Source organism: Wyeomyia smithii, chromosome 2 (assembly GCF_029784165.1).
Source record: "Wyeomyia smithii strain HCP4-BCI-WySm-NY-G18 chromosome 2, ASM2978416v1, whole genome shotgun sequence".
Taxonomy (NCBI): Eukaryota; Metazoa; Arthropoda; class Insecta; order Diptera; family Culicidae; genus Wyeomyia; species Wyeomyia smithii.
The window spans coordinates 152551151-152571692 of NC_073695.1; the positions used below are offsets into that span (position 1 = coordinate 152551151).

The following is a 20542-nucleotide window of genomic DNA, read 5'->3' on the forward strand; positions in this document are numbered from 1 at the left end:
AGATATGACAGCGATAGCATAGTCTTGGTTTGCACTGCGACCAGGGATGCCGCATGTACAGAAATATCTGTGTTATACCGATTTTTAGATTGAATCGATGACATCGAATCTGTACTCAAAAATTAAAGGTTTTCGGCAAATGCAAATGAATTATTAAATTTTTCTCAAGTTATAAACAATATAAACTTTGACCTTAATATAATAATTAAATTTCAGTTTACTGCGATGTTCACATAAAAATCGTCGTTTTTTTTCAACTTTACCAGACATGCACTTTTAATAGTGGACCCCTTCCTTATAGTGGACCATCCGCCTGGAACTCTGGGTTCATTAACATTCGTTCACATTCATACTCGGTTCTTGTCTAACTCCAGCCATCATTTCGAGAAACCACATATGACAATCAGTGCATATAACGTGCGAGGTACCCAGGCATTTTTCCAGGACGGGTCGGGTCGGGTCGGGTTCAAGCAATTTCGGCGTTTTTTTCTTTCGGGTACGGGTCGGGTACGGGTTGTTGGAGAGATATTTTTCGGGTTCGGGTCGGGTAAAAGCGAAGCAAAGCCTTGGTGCTACATTCCGATTCGGAACTTGACCTTCTGTTTCTATACACAGACTTCGCAGCCAACCGTTAAGTGTACAGGAAAATTGCGGGGCTAGCGCTACGATCCTACTGACACTAACAGTCTCTCCCGAGTCAGGACTCGAACCTACGACGACTGGCTTGTTAGGCCAGCATCGTACCTCGAGACCAGCTGGGGAGGTACGGGTACGGGTATTTTAAACAAACCAGACTTCGGGTTCGGGTCGGGTAAGGGTTTGAAAATTTTCGATTGATCGGGTACGGGTAACAAATTTCCCATACCCGACCATCTCTACTTTGTACACATACAAATAAACACTTCGACGTATCCCTTAACAGCTGTGCGGCGAGGCCCTGGGCGAACATAAATAGGCCCGAAATAATCCACTCCAGTTTTGGAAAATGGTCGGGCAGCGGTCACGCGTGCTGCTGGCAATTCTCCCATAAACTGCTCAATTGGTTTTGGTTTCACTCTGAAACATTATTGACAATTGTGTATAATTTGTCGTGCTACGGTACGACCACCCAATGGCCAGTATTTCAATCTAACCGTACCAAGCAGTAACTGCGGACCTGCATGTAGTAGTTTATGATGATAATATTCGAGGAGCAACCTCGTGAATAGATGTCTTGCTGGTAGCACTACAGGATGTTCAGTGTCCTCGCTAATCGATGCATTGGCTAGCCGTCCTTCAACTCGAATCAACTTTTCCTTTGACATCACTGGATTAAACCAGCGTAACGGTGAGTTTCGTTGTCACTTGAGAGTGCCTTCTATTCGTCTACAAAAACCTCTTTCTGCACGCAACGAATTAGCACCTGTTCTGCTAATTTCAGCTCTGATGCTCTTAAGAAGCCACTCCGATTGTCTTGCTCCTCACCCTTGATCCGATTCAAACGTCTACAGAAGTATGTGGTACACCTCAATAGTGCTGTAAACGTTGAAAACTTTCGCACGTACCATGAGCCACTTGCAACTTGCTGACTTGTGCTATGCCCTACCGTACGACGAGCCTCTCTGTTTACATCCTCTGCAATAGACTCGGCTGGCTGCTTTGGCCAACGATCCCTTTCTGTTTTGAGCCATGCCGGGCCTTCGTTGTTTTGAACTTGATTCGGGTTAATTCCCCGATAGATGAGATCGGCAGGATTATATAATCCTGGAACGTGCCGCCATGTCTTGTTTTCGGTAAGCACTTGGATTTTTGCTACCCAATTAGCCACAAAAGTTGTCCATGTTGACGGCACAGCCTTGATCCATCGTAGGACGCAGGTGGAATCCGCCCAAAAGGTCATTTTCACGTCCATTGTAATAGCCTCAGCAACTTGATTCGACAATTCTGCAGCCATTTATGCTCCGCACAATTCCAACCTTGGTATGGATTGGCATTGCAACGGTGCCACCGTAGACTTGGAAGTGAGTAGGGCGACCGAAACAATCAATCAAACCTTATTGGTAGGGGCTGATCCCACCCCAATCGGTTATTCTCTCCATCTTTCAATCACCGCTCCAATCATGCCAAGCGGATCAAAAAGTGGATCGATAGGACCTTTCGTTTAGTCAATGTTTCGCCTTCAATTAGATCGGGTATCTTGAACCGAAATTTCAAAACGTCCGTGTTTGGATGCCAGATGAGCCCTAATGTTCTCACTGCTGGATCGGGATCTATTTGGTATCCTTCAGTTTTTATCAGTGCTAGATTGTCCTCTGACATGGCTTGCAAGGCTGAGGGACAATTTGACGCCCATTTCCTCAATCGGAATCCACCTTTCTGCAGCATTTCCTCTAACTGCATTCTTAAATTCAATGCTGTTTCCTCATCATCAGCCCCGGTCAAAACGTCGTCCATATAAACGTCTTGGATAACAGCCCTTGCCGCGAGAGGAAACTGTGTAACCGTTGCCGGTCACAGCATAATGCAGTACGGTTGAGTTGGAAGCGATAAAATATTCATACTATAAAATTTAGAATATAACACTTAAGTCCTGTAAATATTCACCTTGATTAGTGCTCAGTTGGGTTGTGTCTAAGGAAAGATCGCTAAAATGTAGGCCACGCGTCGCACGTCCATGCGTCGATCCCTTAGATAGCCGAAATAAATTATATAAGGAAACCTGAGTGAGATTACTTCACATGCAGGTTCAAAACGAACCTTTCTAGGAAAGTTGAAGGAAAGAGAAGGCAAAACTACGTGCGTAGGTCAAAACGAACCGAAAGAATTATTTAGCAAATTCCGAGTGATCCCGAAGGATTTTCGATTATGTACTGACGTACTTCCGGCAAGTAGTCAGGTCTCCTAGTTTATCTGAGGGCTAAAACTGTACGATCACTTCGTTCCAAACCGCCAAACATAGTGGAAGTGGATAGTTTCGCGTTAGGTCACTGCTTCAAGGTAAAAGCAGAGAGTGCTAGGAAAGTAGTTCATGAGCGAAAGTTTTTGTATTTCTAGGAGTTAGATAGAACGTGCGAATAGTTAAGTGTGTGAAACCCGATTCGTGTGCATGCTAGGAGACAGAAAGGTAAGCACGTGCAAAGGCTAACGACCCGTAGCAAAGGCTAACGACCTCTCGGTGGCATTTGCCATCAGACTTTCTCACCCTAGGAATCGGAGAAACCGCACGAGAGCACCTTCTCATCACGCTTGCCGCGCCGTTTGCGCGCCACCCGTCATCACCGCTACCTCGCCGAGTCAGCACAGCCAGAATTCTCCGGATTGGCCCGAGAAACGATTCTGCTGGCCCGAATCAACCCTTTTCGGCCGGCACCTGCAGTTTAGTTGGCGGCAAATGCCGCAATCCCACTTGCGATTAGAGATCGCCCCCGCCATACATCTGTAACTAGGGAATACAGCCAGCATCCCGGTTCAACAGCAGCCAAAGCAACTGATCTCATGAGAAATTCGGTGAGTCCGTTCCATTCTCTTTTTTGAAGTGCCGACCCTAGAAGCCGCCACGTGGCGTATGTAGAGCCGATTGACGGCCATTTTGTAATTCCCGCTTGTGACGGGTAGAAGATAAACCGATAGAAATTTTCGAGCTCGAGTGACCCGATTGGTCACATGTAACCGCGACTACGGACGCCCCGTAACGCAATTGCGATCGCTCCCGGGAGATCAAGTTGATCCACCCTTGGCTCTCGGGAATAGAAACGTCATGTAGTGAGATGGTCGTTATGCCTGCACCCACAGGGAGAGAGAGAGAGAAAGGAAGAGTAGAGTAAGAGTAGATAGTTAGAATCGCACACGATACCGACCGAGTAGAGAAAACGAAAACCTGAATGTGTAAATATAGGATTAGTTAAACCGATTGAAATTGTTCCTAATAAACCTAGCCCTTAAGATTATACAGGATTTTGAGCTTATGAAATGTTTCCCTAGTCACCTTAGTTCGTTCGTTCCGTTTTAGTTCGCAGCATGCGAAAGTCTCAGGCATGCATATGTTCGGTTCCTCTCAAGTTGGCGCTGTCTGGTGGCGGGTTTTGTAAGTTTCCCGTGATGATAAAAGCTTAAGTGATTCCTATATCGAGAATTATGTACGGTGAGCTTTGGGTTCGTTAAGTTTCTTTCCGAGTTTGCACCTGTTTTGGCGGAAACTAGCTAGCGAGCTGAATCGATCTGAATTCTTTCTCCGAAGGGATTCAACTTGGACTTGCATAGAAAAGCAGTCTCATCCGGGCAACATTTATCTTGGCGGTAGTCTCCGTAAGGAGTGGCGCTTAAACTACTCGCTTAAGCATGATCGGTTCGCGACGGCTACAACTGTGCTCGCTCATCCATAGCGAGTTGGTTGCGAGTCCTGGTCTCTAAGAACGGTGCGGGCCTAGTCCCGTACGTCACCGTGGTTAGCTCGTAGGTTTCGACATTCTTGCTGTTATCTGTACGCCACAAGATGCTTTGAAGCGGCCTATCCGATGCGTTAATTTCAATTTGCCTGAACATTTTCTCCACATCAGAAACTAACATGAATTGCTTCGTTCGGCTCCCCAAAATAATGACCTTAGAAGTAGTACTCTCTTGCTTAACCACCGGATGATGTGGTAAATAGAAGTGAGTTACTTGCTCTAGGGAACGCGTTTCCACTTTACGCATATGTCCCAGGTATAGGTATTCCTCCATAAACTGATCGTATTGCTGCCGCAGCTCTACGTCCTTCAGTAACCTACGTTCTAATCCCAGAAGTCGCCGAAATGCGATGTCGCTTGATTCGCCAATTCTTGCCAAAGCGCCTTCCTTCTTGGGTAGGGAAACTGAGTACCGACCATCGGATCCTCGTTCCACCGTTTGAACAAACTGCTCCTCGCAGCGTAACTCTTCCGGAGAATAATTGGTGGGATACCCAATCTCCTCACAGGACCAAAACCGACTTAATAATTCTTCCAGACCAACCGCCATATTGCAGGAAGTAACCGAACTATGCTGGAAACTATCCATCGCCCCGGAAACTACCCATCCAAAGACTGATTCAGTAAGCATCGGCCGGTTTTCACCCAACCGAACCTCATTGAAAAATACAAAAAAAAGATGTATGCCAAGCACCAAGTCGACCGCCTTCGATACAAAAAAGACTGGGTCCGCTAGTTCGACACCTGTCGGAATTTTCCATCCAGCCAAATTCACATTTTGAAGTAGAATACTTCTCTAAGCAAGTTCGGCTACATAGGGATGTGAAATTAAAATCTAAAACCGAAAAAGTGAAAAATATGTCCAATTTCAAATGCTAATAAATTGGTTAGTATTCGATGGATTTCCTTCGTTCTTGTAGCAATAAATCGGAAAATCTACTAAGATTCTTCCCAAAAGAAGATAATGGTAATTTTATTATTCGCATTGTACTATTGAAAATAGTCAAGCCTTGTCAAAACGAAAAATTCGACATCTGATTGGTCGTTATAAGATTGCTTCCCAAGCACGATCGACAGAATCATATACCTTGCAATTGAAAACATGCTATTTGGCCTATATAAGAGCCTGTTTCAGCCGAAGCCGCTCATAATAGTTCTAGACAGCGACAACAGCAGTCGTCCTTCCCTAGCAGCAGCACTAGCCCTGTGGTTGGTCACCACGTCTCAGGAGCAGCGCGGTTTTTCTCAGCGTGTGTCGCCAGACTGCCATTATTCCCCCCGTGTTAGGGCAGCATGAAGATTGCCATCAGGAAATCCAATTTTGAAAAGCAAAATAAACAAGTCATTGAAAGTTAATAATTTTTGTCAACGCAAGCAAGCATTCTGTGATGGATCCTAGCAATTTAAATCTGTCGCACCCGTCTAATTTACTGAATGTAAAATAGCTTCCACAGTGCATGTTGTCCGTGTATCTTAATTCCCCCACTTTTGAGGCAGCTCAAAGGTTTCGTCAGCAACCGATTTTGAACCGCAAAATGCCTTTTTCAAGGCAAATAAACAAATAATTGAAGGTTAATGATTTTCTGGCATCAACACAAGCGGACATTCTGTGCGCGATGCAATCAAATTGTAGTTGTAGTTGTCTAATTTTTACTTTATTAAGTAAACCCTCCACGGTAGGGGCAGCGCAAAGGCTGCGATCAGCATAACCGACTTTGAATAATAAACTGCCCTGTTAGAACGCATTCACAAAAGCAGTTTTTTCGACTGTGCAGAGCTAATATGAAGTCGATTCAATCAATCAGCATGAACAGAATTTCGTCGTCTCCCAGCTGCCAAGTTGCAACATGATGCAACACGCAACAGCGAGCAAATAAAATCGCTTGATGTTACAAACCGCAATAAGATACGAGTTAAAACCGTTGCGTTTGTGAGAGCACCATCGGTGTTTATTCGCTGGATACAAAAATCATATGCGAATTGTCAAATAATTTGTCTGAAGAACATTAGGTAATGGAACAACTGAACTGAAAGGCGCGGCCTACTTCGTAGCGCCCTTCGGCTATAAAAGAGTGTTTCTGGGAAAACTAGCTACATTCATTAGTCGGAAGGTAAGCTGGATGGACCACCCGGGTTGCGCCTGTGGCTGCCTTCAAATTAAACAAATCACTTGCCCTGTGGTTGGTCACCACGTCTCAGGCCTCTGGCTGAGAATGAACGCCAACGCGAGCGATCGGGCGAGATTTTTGCCGTACTTCAGCCAGCACTTCCTCTAATGGAAAAGTTGGGTCATTTTGTTCAGAAGAATATTACTGTCGGTAATATTACAGAAATGCGATTGCATTATATTCGATATGGAATTGAACAATTGTTCTTTTGAGGACAAATAAAACACTTAATTTGAAGAGTTAATAGTTTTGGGTACCAGAAGCAGTATGGTACAGCCTCAGCGGTTGGTGCAGCCGGTACTTCCATGAGGAGGATGTTATAAGGAAGTAAATGGAAGCGGCACGGCGAAACAGTTCGGGTGTGCTTAGACGCGCGTTATTTTTCGTTGTTGATATAATTCCCCACATGAAACGACGCGCTTTCGTACGATAGCGGCGGTATTAGCGTTAGATGCATTTGCCAACACTTACTCCAGTAAAACCGTGTCTAATTTTCAATGTGAAAACACCTTGCTATTGTGTTGGCCGTGCGCATTAGGCCTCTGCCAGGCTAAACGCGAAAAGCGACGTGAACCGATTCGCCCGTCCGTAGATTAATGTACAGCCGTAAGTAGAGCTGTGTAAAAGTATTCTACTTCAACCTTGCGGTCGTGGCTTTGCACACAACCCTCCTGTGATTTTTTGTTGGGAGATTTGCTGTGACTTTCAGTAATAGTAGGAATTTCACCCTACGCGAGAATTCTGATACTCGAGACTTGATAATAGTATTTGTCGTTTGTTTTATCCTGGAAGTAGATTCACCAATTCACATACTGCCACGTCGGACCTTCGACATTTGAGTTTCATTTTTTGCGCCAAACCTACTGTCATAAAATTGTATTCGGAACCGGAATCCAGCAAGGCTCGTGCTGGAAAACGAAAGCCTTAGTCGTCTTCCACCAAAACGACCGCTGTAGCTAGCAGCACGGACGATATTCGATGACCCGAAACATTAGCAGACACTTGAGTAACCGATGTACTAGCCACCTGAGTTAACACGTCCTTAGTTGTACCACTGTCCTTGTTAACTCTTTCCTTAGCAGCATGATTGCTCTCAGCTCTGAAACACACTAAGGTGTGATGCCTTTCTTTGCAGATGCGGCATACGTATATTGATGGACAATTCAGGGCCCTATGCCCTCTTTTAAAACAATTTCTACACAGAGACTGCGAACAAAGTAATTTATCCCGGGCGCAAACCGTTAGCCGCTGAAACGCAGAGCATTGATACAACAAATGAGACCCTGAGCAACCTTCCTGAACTGCCGCGAAAACTCTGTATTAGCTTCCGTGGGCTTCGTGTGTAATGCACCAAGCACTCGTACCCTTCTTTGCAGAAACTCAGTTAAATGTTTCACCTTGTCATTCTCCTTCGTTGAAGAATATTCTTCCCAGCCCCGTCTCGTTGCGGTGTCTAATCGTGTTGATGAAATGTTCAACAGCAGCATATCTTTGTAATCAACTGGTTGTATAAGCTGATCCAAAGTCTGTAAGACCCGTTCAAACCTTTCCAACAAGGCTTACAACTCGTCGGAAGATTCCCTCGTTAACGATGGTAGCTTAAAAAGTGCTTGCACCTGCCTTCGTTTGAGAAATTTGCTATCATTATACCGCTTCGTAAGCGTATCCCATGCAATTTGATAATTTGCCCTAGTAATAGAATGTAGGTCTATCAGCGCCTTCGCCTCGCCAGCCAAACATCCCTTAAGATAATGAAACTTCTCAACATCGGGTAAATCAGCCTTCCAATGAATTAACGAAGTGTACAGATCCTGAAAGCTCAACCACTCATCAATATTTCCATCAAAAGTTTGTAACTTGATTTGCGGGAGACGAACATGCTCAACGGTAGGTTGCTGCGTCGTATCATTTGCGCGAAGGGAAAAATTCATGGGCGGATGCTCCTCCAATTCCTTAAGCTTGTCCAACAGTACCGAGTTTACCTCATAATACTCGTTACCAAACTCCGTATATATGCTGTATATATGTTTCATTATCTGCCGTAGAGTCTTCGTTAATTTCAATTTCAATGATGACGTCATTCACCTTCTCCCACAACTCTTCTAGCTTCTCGAGTCGCACCGTCACACAGTGGTCTGTAACTGCATAAAGTCGGAAAAAAGTCAATTTTTTACTTTAATGCATCGAGCAAGCCCTATTCGGGAATCATTTCTTCAGAGTTTAAGCTAGTGAAAAATTATCAGAATGTTGGGATTATTGATGTTGTCATACATTTAACTTAGTTGAGAAAGTTGGCTTCATGTGCACTCACGTCTTGTCTATTTTTACGTTGTTTACTCAGGTGATTTATTACAGAATGCAGAAGTAGTAATGAAGGTTACAATAGTGTCAAATTGATGTATGGCCTTACTCTAGCATTCTTACAACTTCAGTTATCCTTTTTTTGAGTTGTTTCATGGGAATAAACTCTCCACAAAATAAGTATAAAATAATACTTGGCACTCCAACTTTGTGTAGAGTTTTAAATGGTATCCCCGCCGATACCCGCACTCATTCAAAGACTATAATGTTCCCTAGTGTTCATAGAGACAGGGACAAAAAAGTTTTCTGGGCAATTTTCGCCGAAACGTTCACAATATTAAAAACAAAAACGTGCGTGCGACGCGCAAGCGGACATTTTTTAGCAAGCAATGTTAGCTTAGAACGCCACTCATAAAATTAAAATTCAAACTACCTAAATGTTGATAGCCGTTACGCATACCTTAACTTTGTTTGATATACCTGGATCGTGAAGTTCGACATTTTCTGGGGTTTTCTTCTTCAACATGCTATAGGTAGCCGTACATCAAGTTTTTTGAGATCATTTGCTAAATTTCTCAAAAAATACATCAGGTACTAACTTCATATACAAGGAAGAGTTTCTCAAAATACTATTCTCTACAAACTTCCTTTAGACATTATCCTTCTATTTTGCTTCCTTGAGAAGTTAGTGACAGCGCCGCCCTAGTGGTGAAATTTTGAACTACATAGCCATTACCAAAAGTTGACCAATGGTTTCACGATCAACTTTCGAGAAGACATCGTTCATCTAGGAGGCAACCCTGAGAAGTTATTAATTTCGCCCTGATTTCAGTCATTTCCGACCACTGTGCGTCACCTGGCTAGCAGTAGTTTCAACACTAAACGCTTGCGCAAACTCACCGATATCTTTAAACATGTTGAGATACGATTTCAATTTTGTTTGAAGCGTCTTAAGCGCTGGAGATTTTTTAGAACTGGACGATGTTGTCGACGGCATTGCAACGGTTTTAACAGAGGGATTTGAAAACGAATAATTGGATGTAGTAATCTGCAGAGTCTCAACTTCGGCTGAACATATACTGTAGAGCTATTCTATTTTTACCTGACGAGACAGGATTTGTTGCGATCTCTACAAAATACACCAACGGGAAAACGATTTTAATTTAGTGAAACCCAGTGCGATCAATCTTTCGATATTGCACCTGCCTTCTTGCGAGTCAATTTTCCTAACGCCGAAATTGTGATTAATCTAATGCAGTCAATCACTCCAATTGCGCGACGATAATTCCCATTCAAACTGTGTCGAAAGAAATTACAGTAACAATATAAAGTCCGACCTCGGCCGGTCATATACCGGTTTAACTGACCTTATCAAGCAGTAATTGCAACCTATTTTCAAAAAAATGCTCCAAGTCTATCAGTGGTCGCCTTTAATATTCAATTCGAAATCACTCAGATAACAGTGAGATGAGATCGACAGCATCCAATACATTAATACAGTCAACCCAACCGTGCTGATAAAAGTATGGTTGTAGTAAACAGACAACTAACCTCGACTAGACATATACGATTGGTGTAATAAAAAAACTGACCTAGAAAACAGCTGTCGAGACGATATCAATCAATCTCTCAGTGCGTGCTGTGTGCTGCTGCCCGGCTTTGTGTAGAACAGCTGATCAATGCAGTGACAACCGTAGCTTGGAAGTATCGGTTCAATCAGCAGAGTCGCCGTCGCAGCTAAGTGATTGAACACAGGTAATTCCAAATTACTTATTGGGATAGTAAGGTGAATTCGATTCGTTGTATCCTTTCCTTTTAGCTTATGGTGGTAAACTATACACCTCGCGTTTTTATCACCCGTGCCGTCAGCTCCCGACGAGTATTAGGTTGGGGCAAACGTATGTAATATAGAGGAAAATACTGGTGTAGACTTTGCAGAAAGCCTAGCAACGGCCGGACATATATTTTTATGTTTTAATTTACCTGGACAAACCAGGACAACCAGCCCGGTCCGGGTAGGTTTCCTGTCGCTGCAGATCCGTAGCGTAAAGTGAAGTGTGAATAAACCGAAGCAGCCCTGCGCCACTTCACGTTGCTCGTTGAATGATTGCGTTAGTTGCTGGTAGTTTAATCCGAACTCCTTCAAAGTTAATTTTTGTCGCCAAGTAAAGGATGCTTCCTTGCTCCAATTCAATCACGATGGCGGGTAATTGTTCACCTTATACCTCCAATTATGCGAAAATAGCGATGGCGCCCTTGCGCGGTATTTTAATTGCCTTAATTCCTCCGGAATCCTCCTTAGAATCCGGTTCGAGGGACCAAAATGTTTGAGAACAACGCCAAAGGTTCCCGGGGTTGGTTCTGTTTCCTTAGAGTGGACTGTATCCGAAAACCGCAAACGTGAACAATTTCTCCAATGAGTGGCAATTTCACCTTATTTCTGCTAGAAGCACCGTTGCTTCTCTTGGGGTTTTCGTTACCAAATGAATACCACTTTACTGTTCGGAAACTACAACTTTATTTTAAGACAATCATCACATTAGCAAACAACTTTTATTCATTTAACTAAATTATATATATTTCGAATAATTCAAACATTGGAAGTTTAGCATTCTAGCTGTTTCCTGGCGCAAGTAGTAATTTGTAATGGCTCCTTCCTCCGTCGTATCGTTGGTTTTGTTCTGCAGCAGATGCCACCGGCGCCAACGAACTCCGCTCCTCCTCAGGCGAAACATCGCGAAACTCCGCCGCTGTTAGCTTTCGGATATTGACCTCGATGATGCACTGGTGATGATGACAGCTCTGCCGTGTGTTGTCACCTCACGACCCTCCCATGCAGCAAATGTTGTTAAATACCGACAGGGGTGGGTTTTGTGATATTCACTATCGAAGTTGCCAACAGCGGGAGTGACAATTCAACAATTTACTTCCCGTTTTTTTAAAATTGCACTCCTTTACGTTTTTTACCTTTTTGCATAAACAGCTAACCTCGATGGCAAATCTCCAACGGAAGTATGTTCGGACTGTTACTACCACCTGATAAAGCCACTTCAGCAGCACAAACAAAAGTAGCACAACACAACGGTCGATTCGACATGAAGCAGGAAACAATTTCAAAAAGTTCGCTTCCGGTATCTTCGTATATGCTCAAGTCCATCAAGGCAATTCTTAGAAAGATACCATGGTCGTCGAGCGAAACAGAAAAAAAATTCTTGTTTGTATTTCAGTTTCTACCGATATTCCTTGATTTCCCTTATCAAATAATTATTCATCTGACATTCCCTGATATCCCAGGTTTCTCGTCATCCTGGTTATAAGATACCTAAAAACGCATTTATCAAGATGGCTTGACAAAATATTTTTTTAATTCTTTTATCACCAATAATTAGTGATTAATTTGTGAGTTAAAAATCCAATTTGTGGTAATTTGTGGTTGGGTGGTTTCCGAGAAATTTTCAAAAAACTCAGTCAAGCCATCTTGAAACACGATTTTGCTTCAAATGAATCGGACAACGATACATCAATCGAAAGCTCTTAATTTGTGATTCACGAAAATGTAATTTTGAGATCATAATTACTAGTGTTTGTACTGAAATTTGTGTTTCATTGTTTACGTAGTTCTACGTTTTGTTTATTTGTTGTTGACTCAGCTGGCCGGTAGCGGCGTTGGCTGTTTGCGGTGTTTGTCACTGCTATGCTGAGCGTGCGTTTGGGAAATATGGTAAATATCGAGATTCGGGGAACTAAGTCAACACACTTGCTATTTCAGGTAGCCATTTTTTTGAAAATTGAGTTGTGGATCACCAGTGGATGTTGAAATTGATAATCTATCTTTCATGAAAAAAGTGGAAAAGGTTGTTTATAAGAAACGACCGCAAGGTTAACGTAGAATTACGACAGCCTGTCTTATGCCAATCATTTTTTGCAATAGCAGGGTTGTTACAGAAACCTTAATTTTGAATCCGCAAAATCCGCGCCACGGTTTTGAAGATCCGCGCCGTGAAAACTAAATCCGCGCCGAATAAAAAATAATAAAAACTTATGATTTAACATGGTAAAATTAATACTATCTTTAAAATGTCATGCTGATATGTATAACTTGTTTGTATTTATTGTTTGAGGTTTTAGTCACCGTATAATTTTATTCCCTTTGGATGGTTGATCTTTCTCGGTGAAATATACACACTATGTTTGCTTTAACATGACGTTTCGGCGTACTGTTATTCAGCCATCGTCAGATCTAAAATTTTATTTCTCCATTAGTTACACAACACGTACTACACAAATTTTTATTTTCAACTTACATGACAAAACAACATTCTTCTCCCACCAGTGTGGTTTGCTTACTGACCTTTTTTATTATTATTATTATTATTTTTTTTTTATTTATTACTCATATACCTTCCCTGTGTTGGTAACTTTTAATTTTCTGTTACGGTATGAGATATTGCTCGGATCTTACTCACTAAACCATTGTAGGCTGAGTCCATCCCCCCACATTCGCGTTGCATATTAACCGTTCTCTCGTCACCCACCCACCGTATGTGAAACGCCTCCGCAATGGTTCTGCTCTCCTGATTCTCGATGCGTTCCAAAATTTTCGTGTTGTCAAAGTCAAAATTGTGACCATGATCCAGGTGATGCTGTACTAATCCTGTTTTTGCTTCTTTTTTCCGTATGTCATTTTTGTGTTCATTTATTCTTGTTTCCAACATACGCCCTGTTTGTCCAACATAAACCTTGCCATCATCTGTGCCACACGGAACCTCATATACGACATTTTTTGTTTTCATTTTTGGAATCGGGTCCTTAAGGCGGCTAAATACCGTGTCTTTTATCTTGCCACCCGGTTTATGCGCTAATGTTATTCCCTGCTTATTTAAAATTTTTGACAATTTTTCGCTTAGCCCTGGAATGTAAGGAGCGGAGATAAATCTTTTTTCTTGATTGCTGTTTTTGTCTGTCTGAAGGGAGTTGTAGTGCTTATGTGTTCTTTTTTTAATTATTTTTCGTATAAACCATTCCGGGTACCGATTGCACAGAAGAATTTCCCTCACTGCTGTTATTGTGCACGGTCTTTGATTTGCATCTGTGAGCTTTATTGCTCGATCAACTAACGCGATTGCTGTGTTGCACTTGTGTGCAAACGGACTTTCTGAATAAAAATCTAAGTACCGTCCATTTTCCTGTTTCGGTGCCCAAATCTTTGTTACTTTTCCCTCTCTTCTGTAAACTTCTGTTCTGTTGTTTGTATTTAGCTCAAAACGTAGGACAGGTGACTTACTGCGGCCATGTTTAGGAATGATGCTGACCAAAAATGTTGTGTAGAAATTCTTATATACAAATGTAAAATGCCCGTAGCACTGATTTTTTCTCTCGCGATTTTTTTCTCGTTGAAAAGAGTATGATTATGACGAGTAAAATTCCTGTGAGACATAAAAAGTGAGAATGACGAGATTTGAGAAATGTGGGTTGAGAGGTTCGATAAATACTTAAGACATTAAAGTGATAGATAACCATTTAATCCCGTATATTGTCGGAAACAGTCAATAAGTAATTAATAATCTTCGTGAGTTGCAAACCATACTAAAAGTTGCAAAAAATCTTGTTGAAAATAATTCAAAAGGAAGAGATAGGTTTTAGCTAGAAAATAAAAAAAACCGGTTATCAATACGATTAAGTCTATGTAACCCACGTATAGCGCCAAACTCGAAAAATTAGAAGCAATCGAAAAAGTAGAAGAATCCCTCAACTCGATTTCAGGTCTAACATCCAATTTATATCTATAGAAACATGGAATAGACTCAAGTAAGAGATTTTTAATGCAAGGTGACCACTCAAAATCAATTTCGATTTCCCGCTTTTTCCCGGTTTTCCCGATGAAAGGCTTCAAATTTTCTCGGTGCTTTATTTTAAAAAATAATGCGAATAACATCATTATATCTGTTTATTTATATCTTTGCGAGAATAGTGTTAATAAAACTATGAAAAATATTTTTCCTTCAAAAATTTTGCTTCCTTTAACTGTTTATCGACTTTAGCAAGTACCTTCATGGAGACTTCCTGCACAATTTTCGCTCTTTTCATCTAAAAATCGTTGACAATCTTCCTTTTGCTTTTTCTCTCTGTCAACCTGCTCTTGAATGCCAATGGAATGCATGAAAAAAATTTAATATCGATCGTTTTACATTAGAGCTTAGAAGTTTTGTCTTCTCATGCAAAATTTGTTCTCAAGCGAAACTCGGGAAAAAGAGCCTCAAAGTGACCAATGAAGAAATTTACATGGAACTGTTCAAATTTTTTTTATGGTATATGTGTTGGAAATTCATAAAACGTTGAGATCTGTCATCTCAAAACTTTTTTTTTTTAAGTTTCGATCCTGGGATCAATGAAATGTTTGAGAAATTCTCTTATGGCCCGTAAAATAAATTCAACCGACACTCTGAATAAGCAATTTGAAAGGAATATTATTCAAAACAATCGGTGTAAAACGCACGGTGTAACAAACCACGGAAATTCCTAAATCCGCATTAAAAAAGGCGTGAAAAACCAAACCAAAATGCGTAAAAATCAATTTTAATACGTTTCTAAACGAAAAACGAAATCGTCTTGAAAATTCTAAAATATATCAAAAAATTGTTTTGCCAAAAAAATGTTTTAATGACATCAATCGTAACAATTTGGAAAAAAGAACAATTATTCAAAAATAAATAGTTTTCTTTTTTAATCCAATGTATATATTTTCCAAATCTAGGAATTAATTTGCTACAACTCGTTCATTGGCAACATTAGTAGAAGACATGCAGAAGGATGATTTTCCAGATGTGAAACCTAATTTCCCGTCTTTTGTTCCGGTGATTTGAAATTCCCGTCTTTTCCCGTCTTTTTCCCGCTTTTCCCGGTAGAGTGGCCACCCTGATTATTAATGTACGTAAACATGTGGGCGTGGGTTGCAAGGCACTCTCTTCTGATAGACCAATCGCACATTTTTGAAGATAGTGGTAGCTTGACTCCTCAGTTGGTCTCGAGGTACGATGCTGGCATAACAAGCCAGTTATCAAAGGCTCGAGTCTCAGCACGGGAGAGAATGTTAGTGTCAGTAGGATCGTAACGCTAGCCCCGCAATTGTCCTGTGCGCTTAACAGTCGGCTGCGAAGTCTATGTATAAAAAACAGAAGGTCAAGTTCCGAATCGGATTGTAGCACCAAGGCTTTGCTTTGTTTTGGTAGCTTTGTTTTTTTGGACCTGAAGAAACAGATTGAAATCAATAAAAAATTAAGCATCAACAATAGTGGATATTTGAATTTTGAACAAATTTGAGATTTTCAAATAGAGAAGTTTATGTTAGAGAAACTTTTTTTTCCTCAAAGTGATCATGTTGAAATGTTCAGAAGAGTTTCAATAAATGATCAATGAATTCCAGACGGTTTTCTATACGCCATTCCTTGACAACTTTTCTCTAATTCTTGTCATTACTGACGTCGATGAGACGCATGTGAGTTCAGATGGTCATGAAAAAAGTCATGTTCTTGTTCGGAAGACTTCTTTCGCTTAAAAGTACCCATTTTGATTTGATCAGAAGAGCTACAGGCAACTCAATTGTCTATCTAAAAACCAAATTCGTAAAACATTTCAGAACTCGTTAAAAAGTAATATATACGGTTATGGGTATTTCCAAAATCAGGATGACGTGAAATCGACCCCAGACGTCGTTTTGAAATCCAAGGTGGCAACTCCCGGTTCATGAAAATCAGCCAAAAATGGCCGAATACCACCCAATATGAGTATTTTCGGAGCCGCAAAATTTTCACTGGACCGCAAAAAACACCTAGTGGAAAATCGAAAAAGCGGTTGAAGTTTGGCCGTTAAAGATCCTATAATTCCACCAAGGGGGGTTGGCTGCATGAAATTTCGGTTTTCGAACATTTTTTTGGTGTTAGATAGCTTAAAAATGCATGAAACGTCGAGATCTGGTATCATCTGAAAAAATCATGATTTTATTTGATTTTTCGGATTTCTCAAGGGCTAACTTTGTTTTGCGCCACCCCATTTTGAATCAAACTGACTTAAAATTTTGCACAGGGTGTGTTTCGGGCTAAATTTTTTGATTACATTTTTCTCATACAAGTGATTGGCACCCTACTACACACCCGCCATGTTTCATTGAATTTTGAAAGGGTGCTGCCAGCCCCTCTTTTTTTTTCCTGTATGGGCTTCCTCACTGCGACCAGAATAGTAGATCTATTGTGAAATATGCCCGGATGTCTGCTGTATCCCGCACTTCTGTTAATAGCAATACCTCTATTGAGAAGTGGCATGCTTATTATTATTGTCCATCAGTGCTTGTGTGTAATGTGCTACTCTTGCTTACACGCTTACTGTTCTACTATACCGATACTCGTTCATCTTGCCAAATATCACCAATTATAATTCCCTGGAGAAGTTTCGTCGAGCGTCCTTCTGGCCAGTTTCATTGATAAGAGGAACTTATTTTTTGCTAAGAGGAAGTCACGCAAAGGTATTTGTAGATTTCAGCGTAAGGGAAGGGTAACTGGTGGGGAGACTGAGAATAAACCCATGCTTAAGTCCTTTTTGACATCGGATGGCCTGATTCTACTAAGATTCGAGCCCATGCCCATTCGCTTGACAAAGCGGACTCTGTAACCTTGCGGCTACGCAGCTCCCTCAGTCGATATCCTGATTTTTAGGTAATTGAAAGCAAGGTTGCAAGGCTTTCCGCAAAATCCGCGCCATGGAGTAGTAAAAACGCGCCAAATCCGCAAAAAACGCAAAATCCGCAAAAAACGCGAAATCCGCGCCGACTATAACAACCCTGCAATAGCTTTGGAAATAGACTCGAATAGGGTTAATCATTTTAATGGAAGCAGATTATTGCGTGTTTGATACTGCTGTTAATGAAGTGTTATGAATTTTCTAAAACTTTAAACTCTTCAAATATTCATTTGTGTTCTACAAATTTCAGTTGTTCAATTTAATATCCGATGCAATGTCTGTTTATTATCTGATGAAGCTCTTATATAGGCCAAATGATGCATTCCCAATTTACTAGGTCCATAACTCTGCCGACCGTGCTTGGGAAAGCAATCGTATAACGACTAATCAGAGGTCGAATTTTGTGTTTTGGTAAGGCTTAACAATTTTCAATAGTACAATAGTTTGAATGATAAAATTGCAATTTCATGCATTTGGTACGAATATCAGAAGATTTTCTAATCGATTGCTGCAAAAACGAAGGAAATCCATCGAAAACTAACCGATTCATTAGCATTTGAAAATTTTCTCACTTTTTTCAGTTTTAGATTTTCATTTTACATCCCTATGTAGCCGAACTTCCTGAGAGAAGTATTCTATTTCAAAATTAAATCTTCATTCATTCATTTGTTGTTCTTGTAAGGACAATTGTTCAATTTATCATAGGATGTAGTGTTTATCTTACATCTCTGTGTTACCTTGACAGTGAGGACTAAGGCGCACGGTCAACACAATAAGAAAGGTGTTTTCACATTGAAAACTAGACACGGCTTTACTGGAGGAAGTGTTGGCAAATGCATCTACCGCTAATGCCGCCGCTATCATATGAAAGCGCGTCGTTTCATGTGGGGAATATCAACAACGAAAAATGACGCGCGTCTAAGCATAACCCGAACTGTTTCGCCGTGCTGCTTCCATTTACTTCCACATCGGTCTCAGAGAAGTACCGGCTGCATCTACCACTGAGGCTGTCACTATACTGCTATTGGTACCAAAAGCTATTAACTCTTCAAATAAGTGTTTTATTTGCTCTCAAAAGAACAATTGTTCAATTCAAAATCGGATTCACGCAATCGTATCTCTGTAATATTACCGACAATAATATTCTTCTGAACAAAATGATACAACTTTCCCATTAGGCCTCTGCCATAATAGACGCGAAAAGCGACGCGAACCGATTCGCGCGGCTGTAGGTTAATGTTCAGCTATCAGTAGAGCTGTACATTAACCTACGGCCGAGCGAATCGGTTCACGCCGCTTTTCGCGTCTACTATGGCAGAGGCCTTAGAGAAAGTTGCTGGCTGATGTATTCACTTCATGCAAGCCTGCTGCTGATGCTGCCCGCTACCACGCATTTTTAGCATTTTAGTGAGGGGAGTGTCGTTGCATCAGCTGACCCTGCTACTATCGATGCTGATAAACCCCCTGCCACAGCTATGCTATGTATAGCCATGCCACAGTTGTGGCCGCTATACGCTGGCCCAACTGCTGAGCAACTGCAACGCTATCCGTAGCCATGCCACAGTTGTGGCCGCTATCCGTAGCCATACCACAGTTGTGGCCGCTATACGCTGCCATTGGTATCCGCTGTACCTGCATCTGCTGGCCCAGCTGCTATCTATGCTGAGATCCGCTGAAACTGCTACGCTTATCCGCAGCCAGTGATGCCACATTTTCATCTGTATTTTGGTAAAATTTGAAAAAATCTGTAAAATAAAATCTCCATATGTACTGGACATATCCTTCTCGAAAAAAAATGCAATATAGCTTGTTTAACATGCATATTTATGCGTAGCATGATTTGTTTGATTTGAAGGCAGCCACCGCTATCCTCTGTTACTGCTGAGTGCTGATATCTGCTGCGGTTCAAAATCGGTTGTTGATCGCATCCTTTGAGCTGCTCTAACAGTGGGGTAATTAAGATACACGGACAACATGCACTGTGGAAGCTATTTCACATTCAGTAAATTAGATGGGCGCGACAGATTTAAAATGCTAGGATCCAACACAGAGCGCTTGCTTGCGTTGTCCAAAATTATTAACTTTCAATGACTTGTTTATTTGCCTTGAAAAAGGCATTTTGATGTTCAAAATTTGATTTCCTAATGGCAATCTTCATGCTGCCCCAACACGGGGGGAATAATGGCAGTCTGGCGACACACGCTGAGAAGCACCGCGCTGCTCCTGAGACGTGGTGACCAACCACAGGGCTAGTGCTGCTGTTTCAGGAAGGACGCTAAGGAAGGACGACTGCTGTTGTCGCTGTCTAGAACTATTATGAGCGGCTTCGGCTGAAACAGACTCTTATATAAGCCAAATAGCATGTTTTCAATTGCAAGGTATATGATCCTGTCGACCGTGCTTGGGAAGCAATTATATAACGACCAATCAGAGGTCGAATTTTTCGTTTTGAGAAGGCTTGACTATTTTCAATAGTACAATAGTGTGAGTAATAAAATTGGAGTTATCTTATTTTGGGAAGAATCTTAGAAGATTTTCCCATCTATTGCTGCAAAAACAAAGGAAATCCATCGAATACTAACCGATTTATTAGCATTTGAAATTGGACATATTTTTCACTTTTTTCGGTTTTAGATTTTTATTTCACATCCCAATGTAGTCGAACTTCCTGAGAGAAGTATTCTTCTCCAAAAAATCTGTATAAATCTGTATTATTTCCAGAAAATCTGTAATCTGTATATGCAGATATCTGTATGAAAAATACGCAAAAAATCTGTATAAACGCAGATAGATCTGTATATGTGGCATCACTGCCGATAGCACTCTCATTGAAGACACAAAATAACATGTTTTGTGTCGTGTTGCGCAGCTTGGTTGAAGAAAATGTTCCCTTTCCCGTATCGCATGAAAACAGAT

General features: G+C 41.3%; 3 protein-coding genes across 3 annotated transcripts; all 3 read right to left on the minus strand.

The window, feature by feature from the left end:
- Positions 1–2097: 2097 nt before the first annotated feature.
- LOC129720088 (uncharacterized) lies at positions 2098–2433 on the minus strand. Its single transcript, XM_055671503.1, has one exon. The coding sequence runs from the start codon at positions 2431–2433 to the stop codon at positions 2098–2100; it is 336 nt and encodes a 111-aa protein (XP_055527478.1).
- Positions 2434–4335: 1902 nt separating this feature from the next.
- LOC129720089 (uncharacterized) lies at positions 4336–5013 on the minus strand. The gene has a single exon (XM_055671504.1). The coding sequence runs from the start codon at positions 5011–5013 to the stop codon at positions 4336–4338; it is 678 nt and encodes a 225-aa protein (XP_055527479.1).
- A 3138-nt stretch (positions 5014–8151) lies between these two features.
- LOC129720090 (uncharacterized) lies at positions 8152–8625 on the minus strand. The gene has a single exon (XM_055671505.1). The coding sequence runs from the start codon at positions 8623–8625 to the stop codon at positions 8152–8154; it is 474 nt and encodes a 157-aa protein (XP_055527480.1).
- Positions 8626–20542: the final 11917 nt, after the last annotated feature.

Excerpts from the sequence above, each read along its gene's own strand:
- LOC129720088 (XM_055671503.1), bottom strand. The coding sequence starts at position 2,433 with ATGGACGACGTTTTGACCGGGGCTGATGATGAGGAAACAGCATTGAAT.
- LOC129720089 (XM_055671504.1), bottom strand. The coding sequence starts at position 5,013 with ATGGATAGTTTCCAGCATAGTTCGGTTACTTCCTGCAATATGGCGGTT.
- LOC129720090 (XM_055671505.1), bottom strand. The coding sequence starts at position 8,625 with ATGAAACATATATACAGCATATATACGGAGTTTGGTAACGAGTATTAT.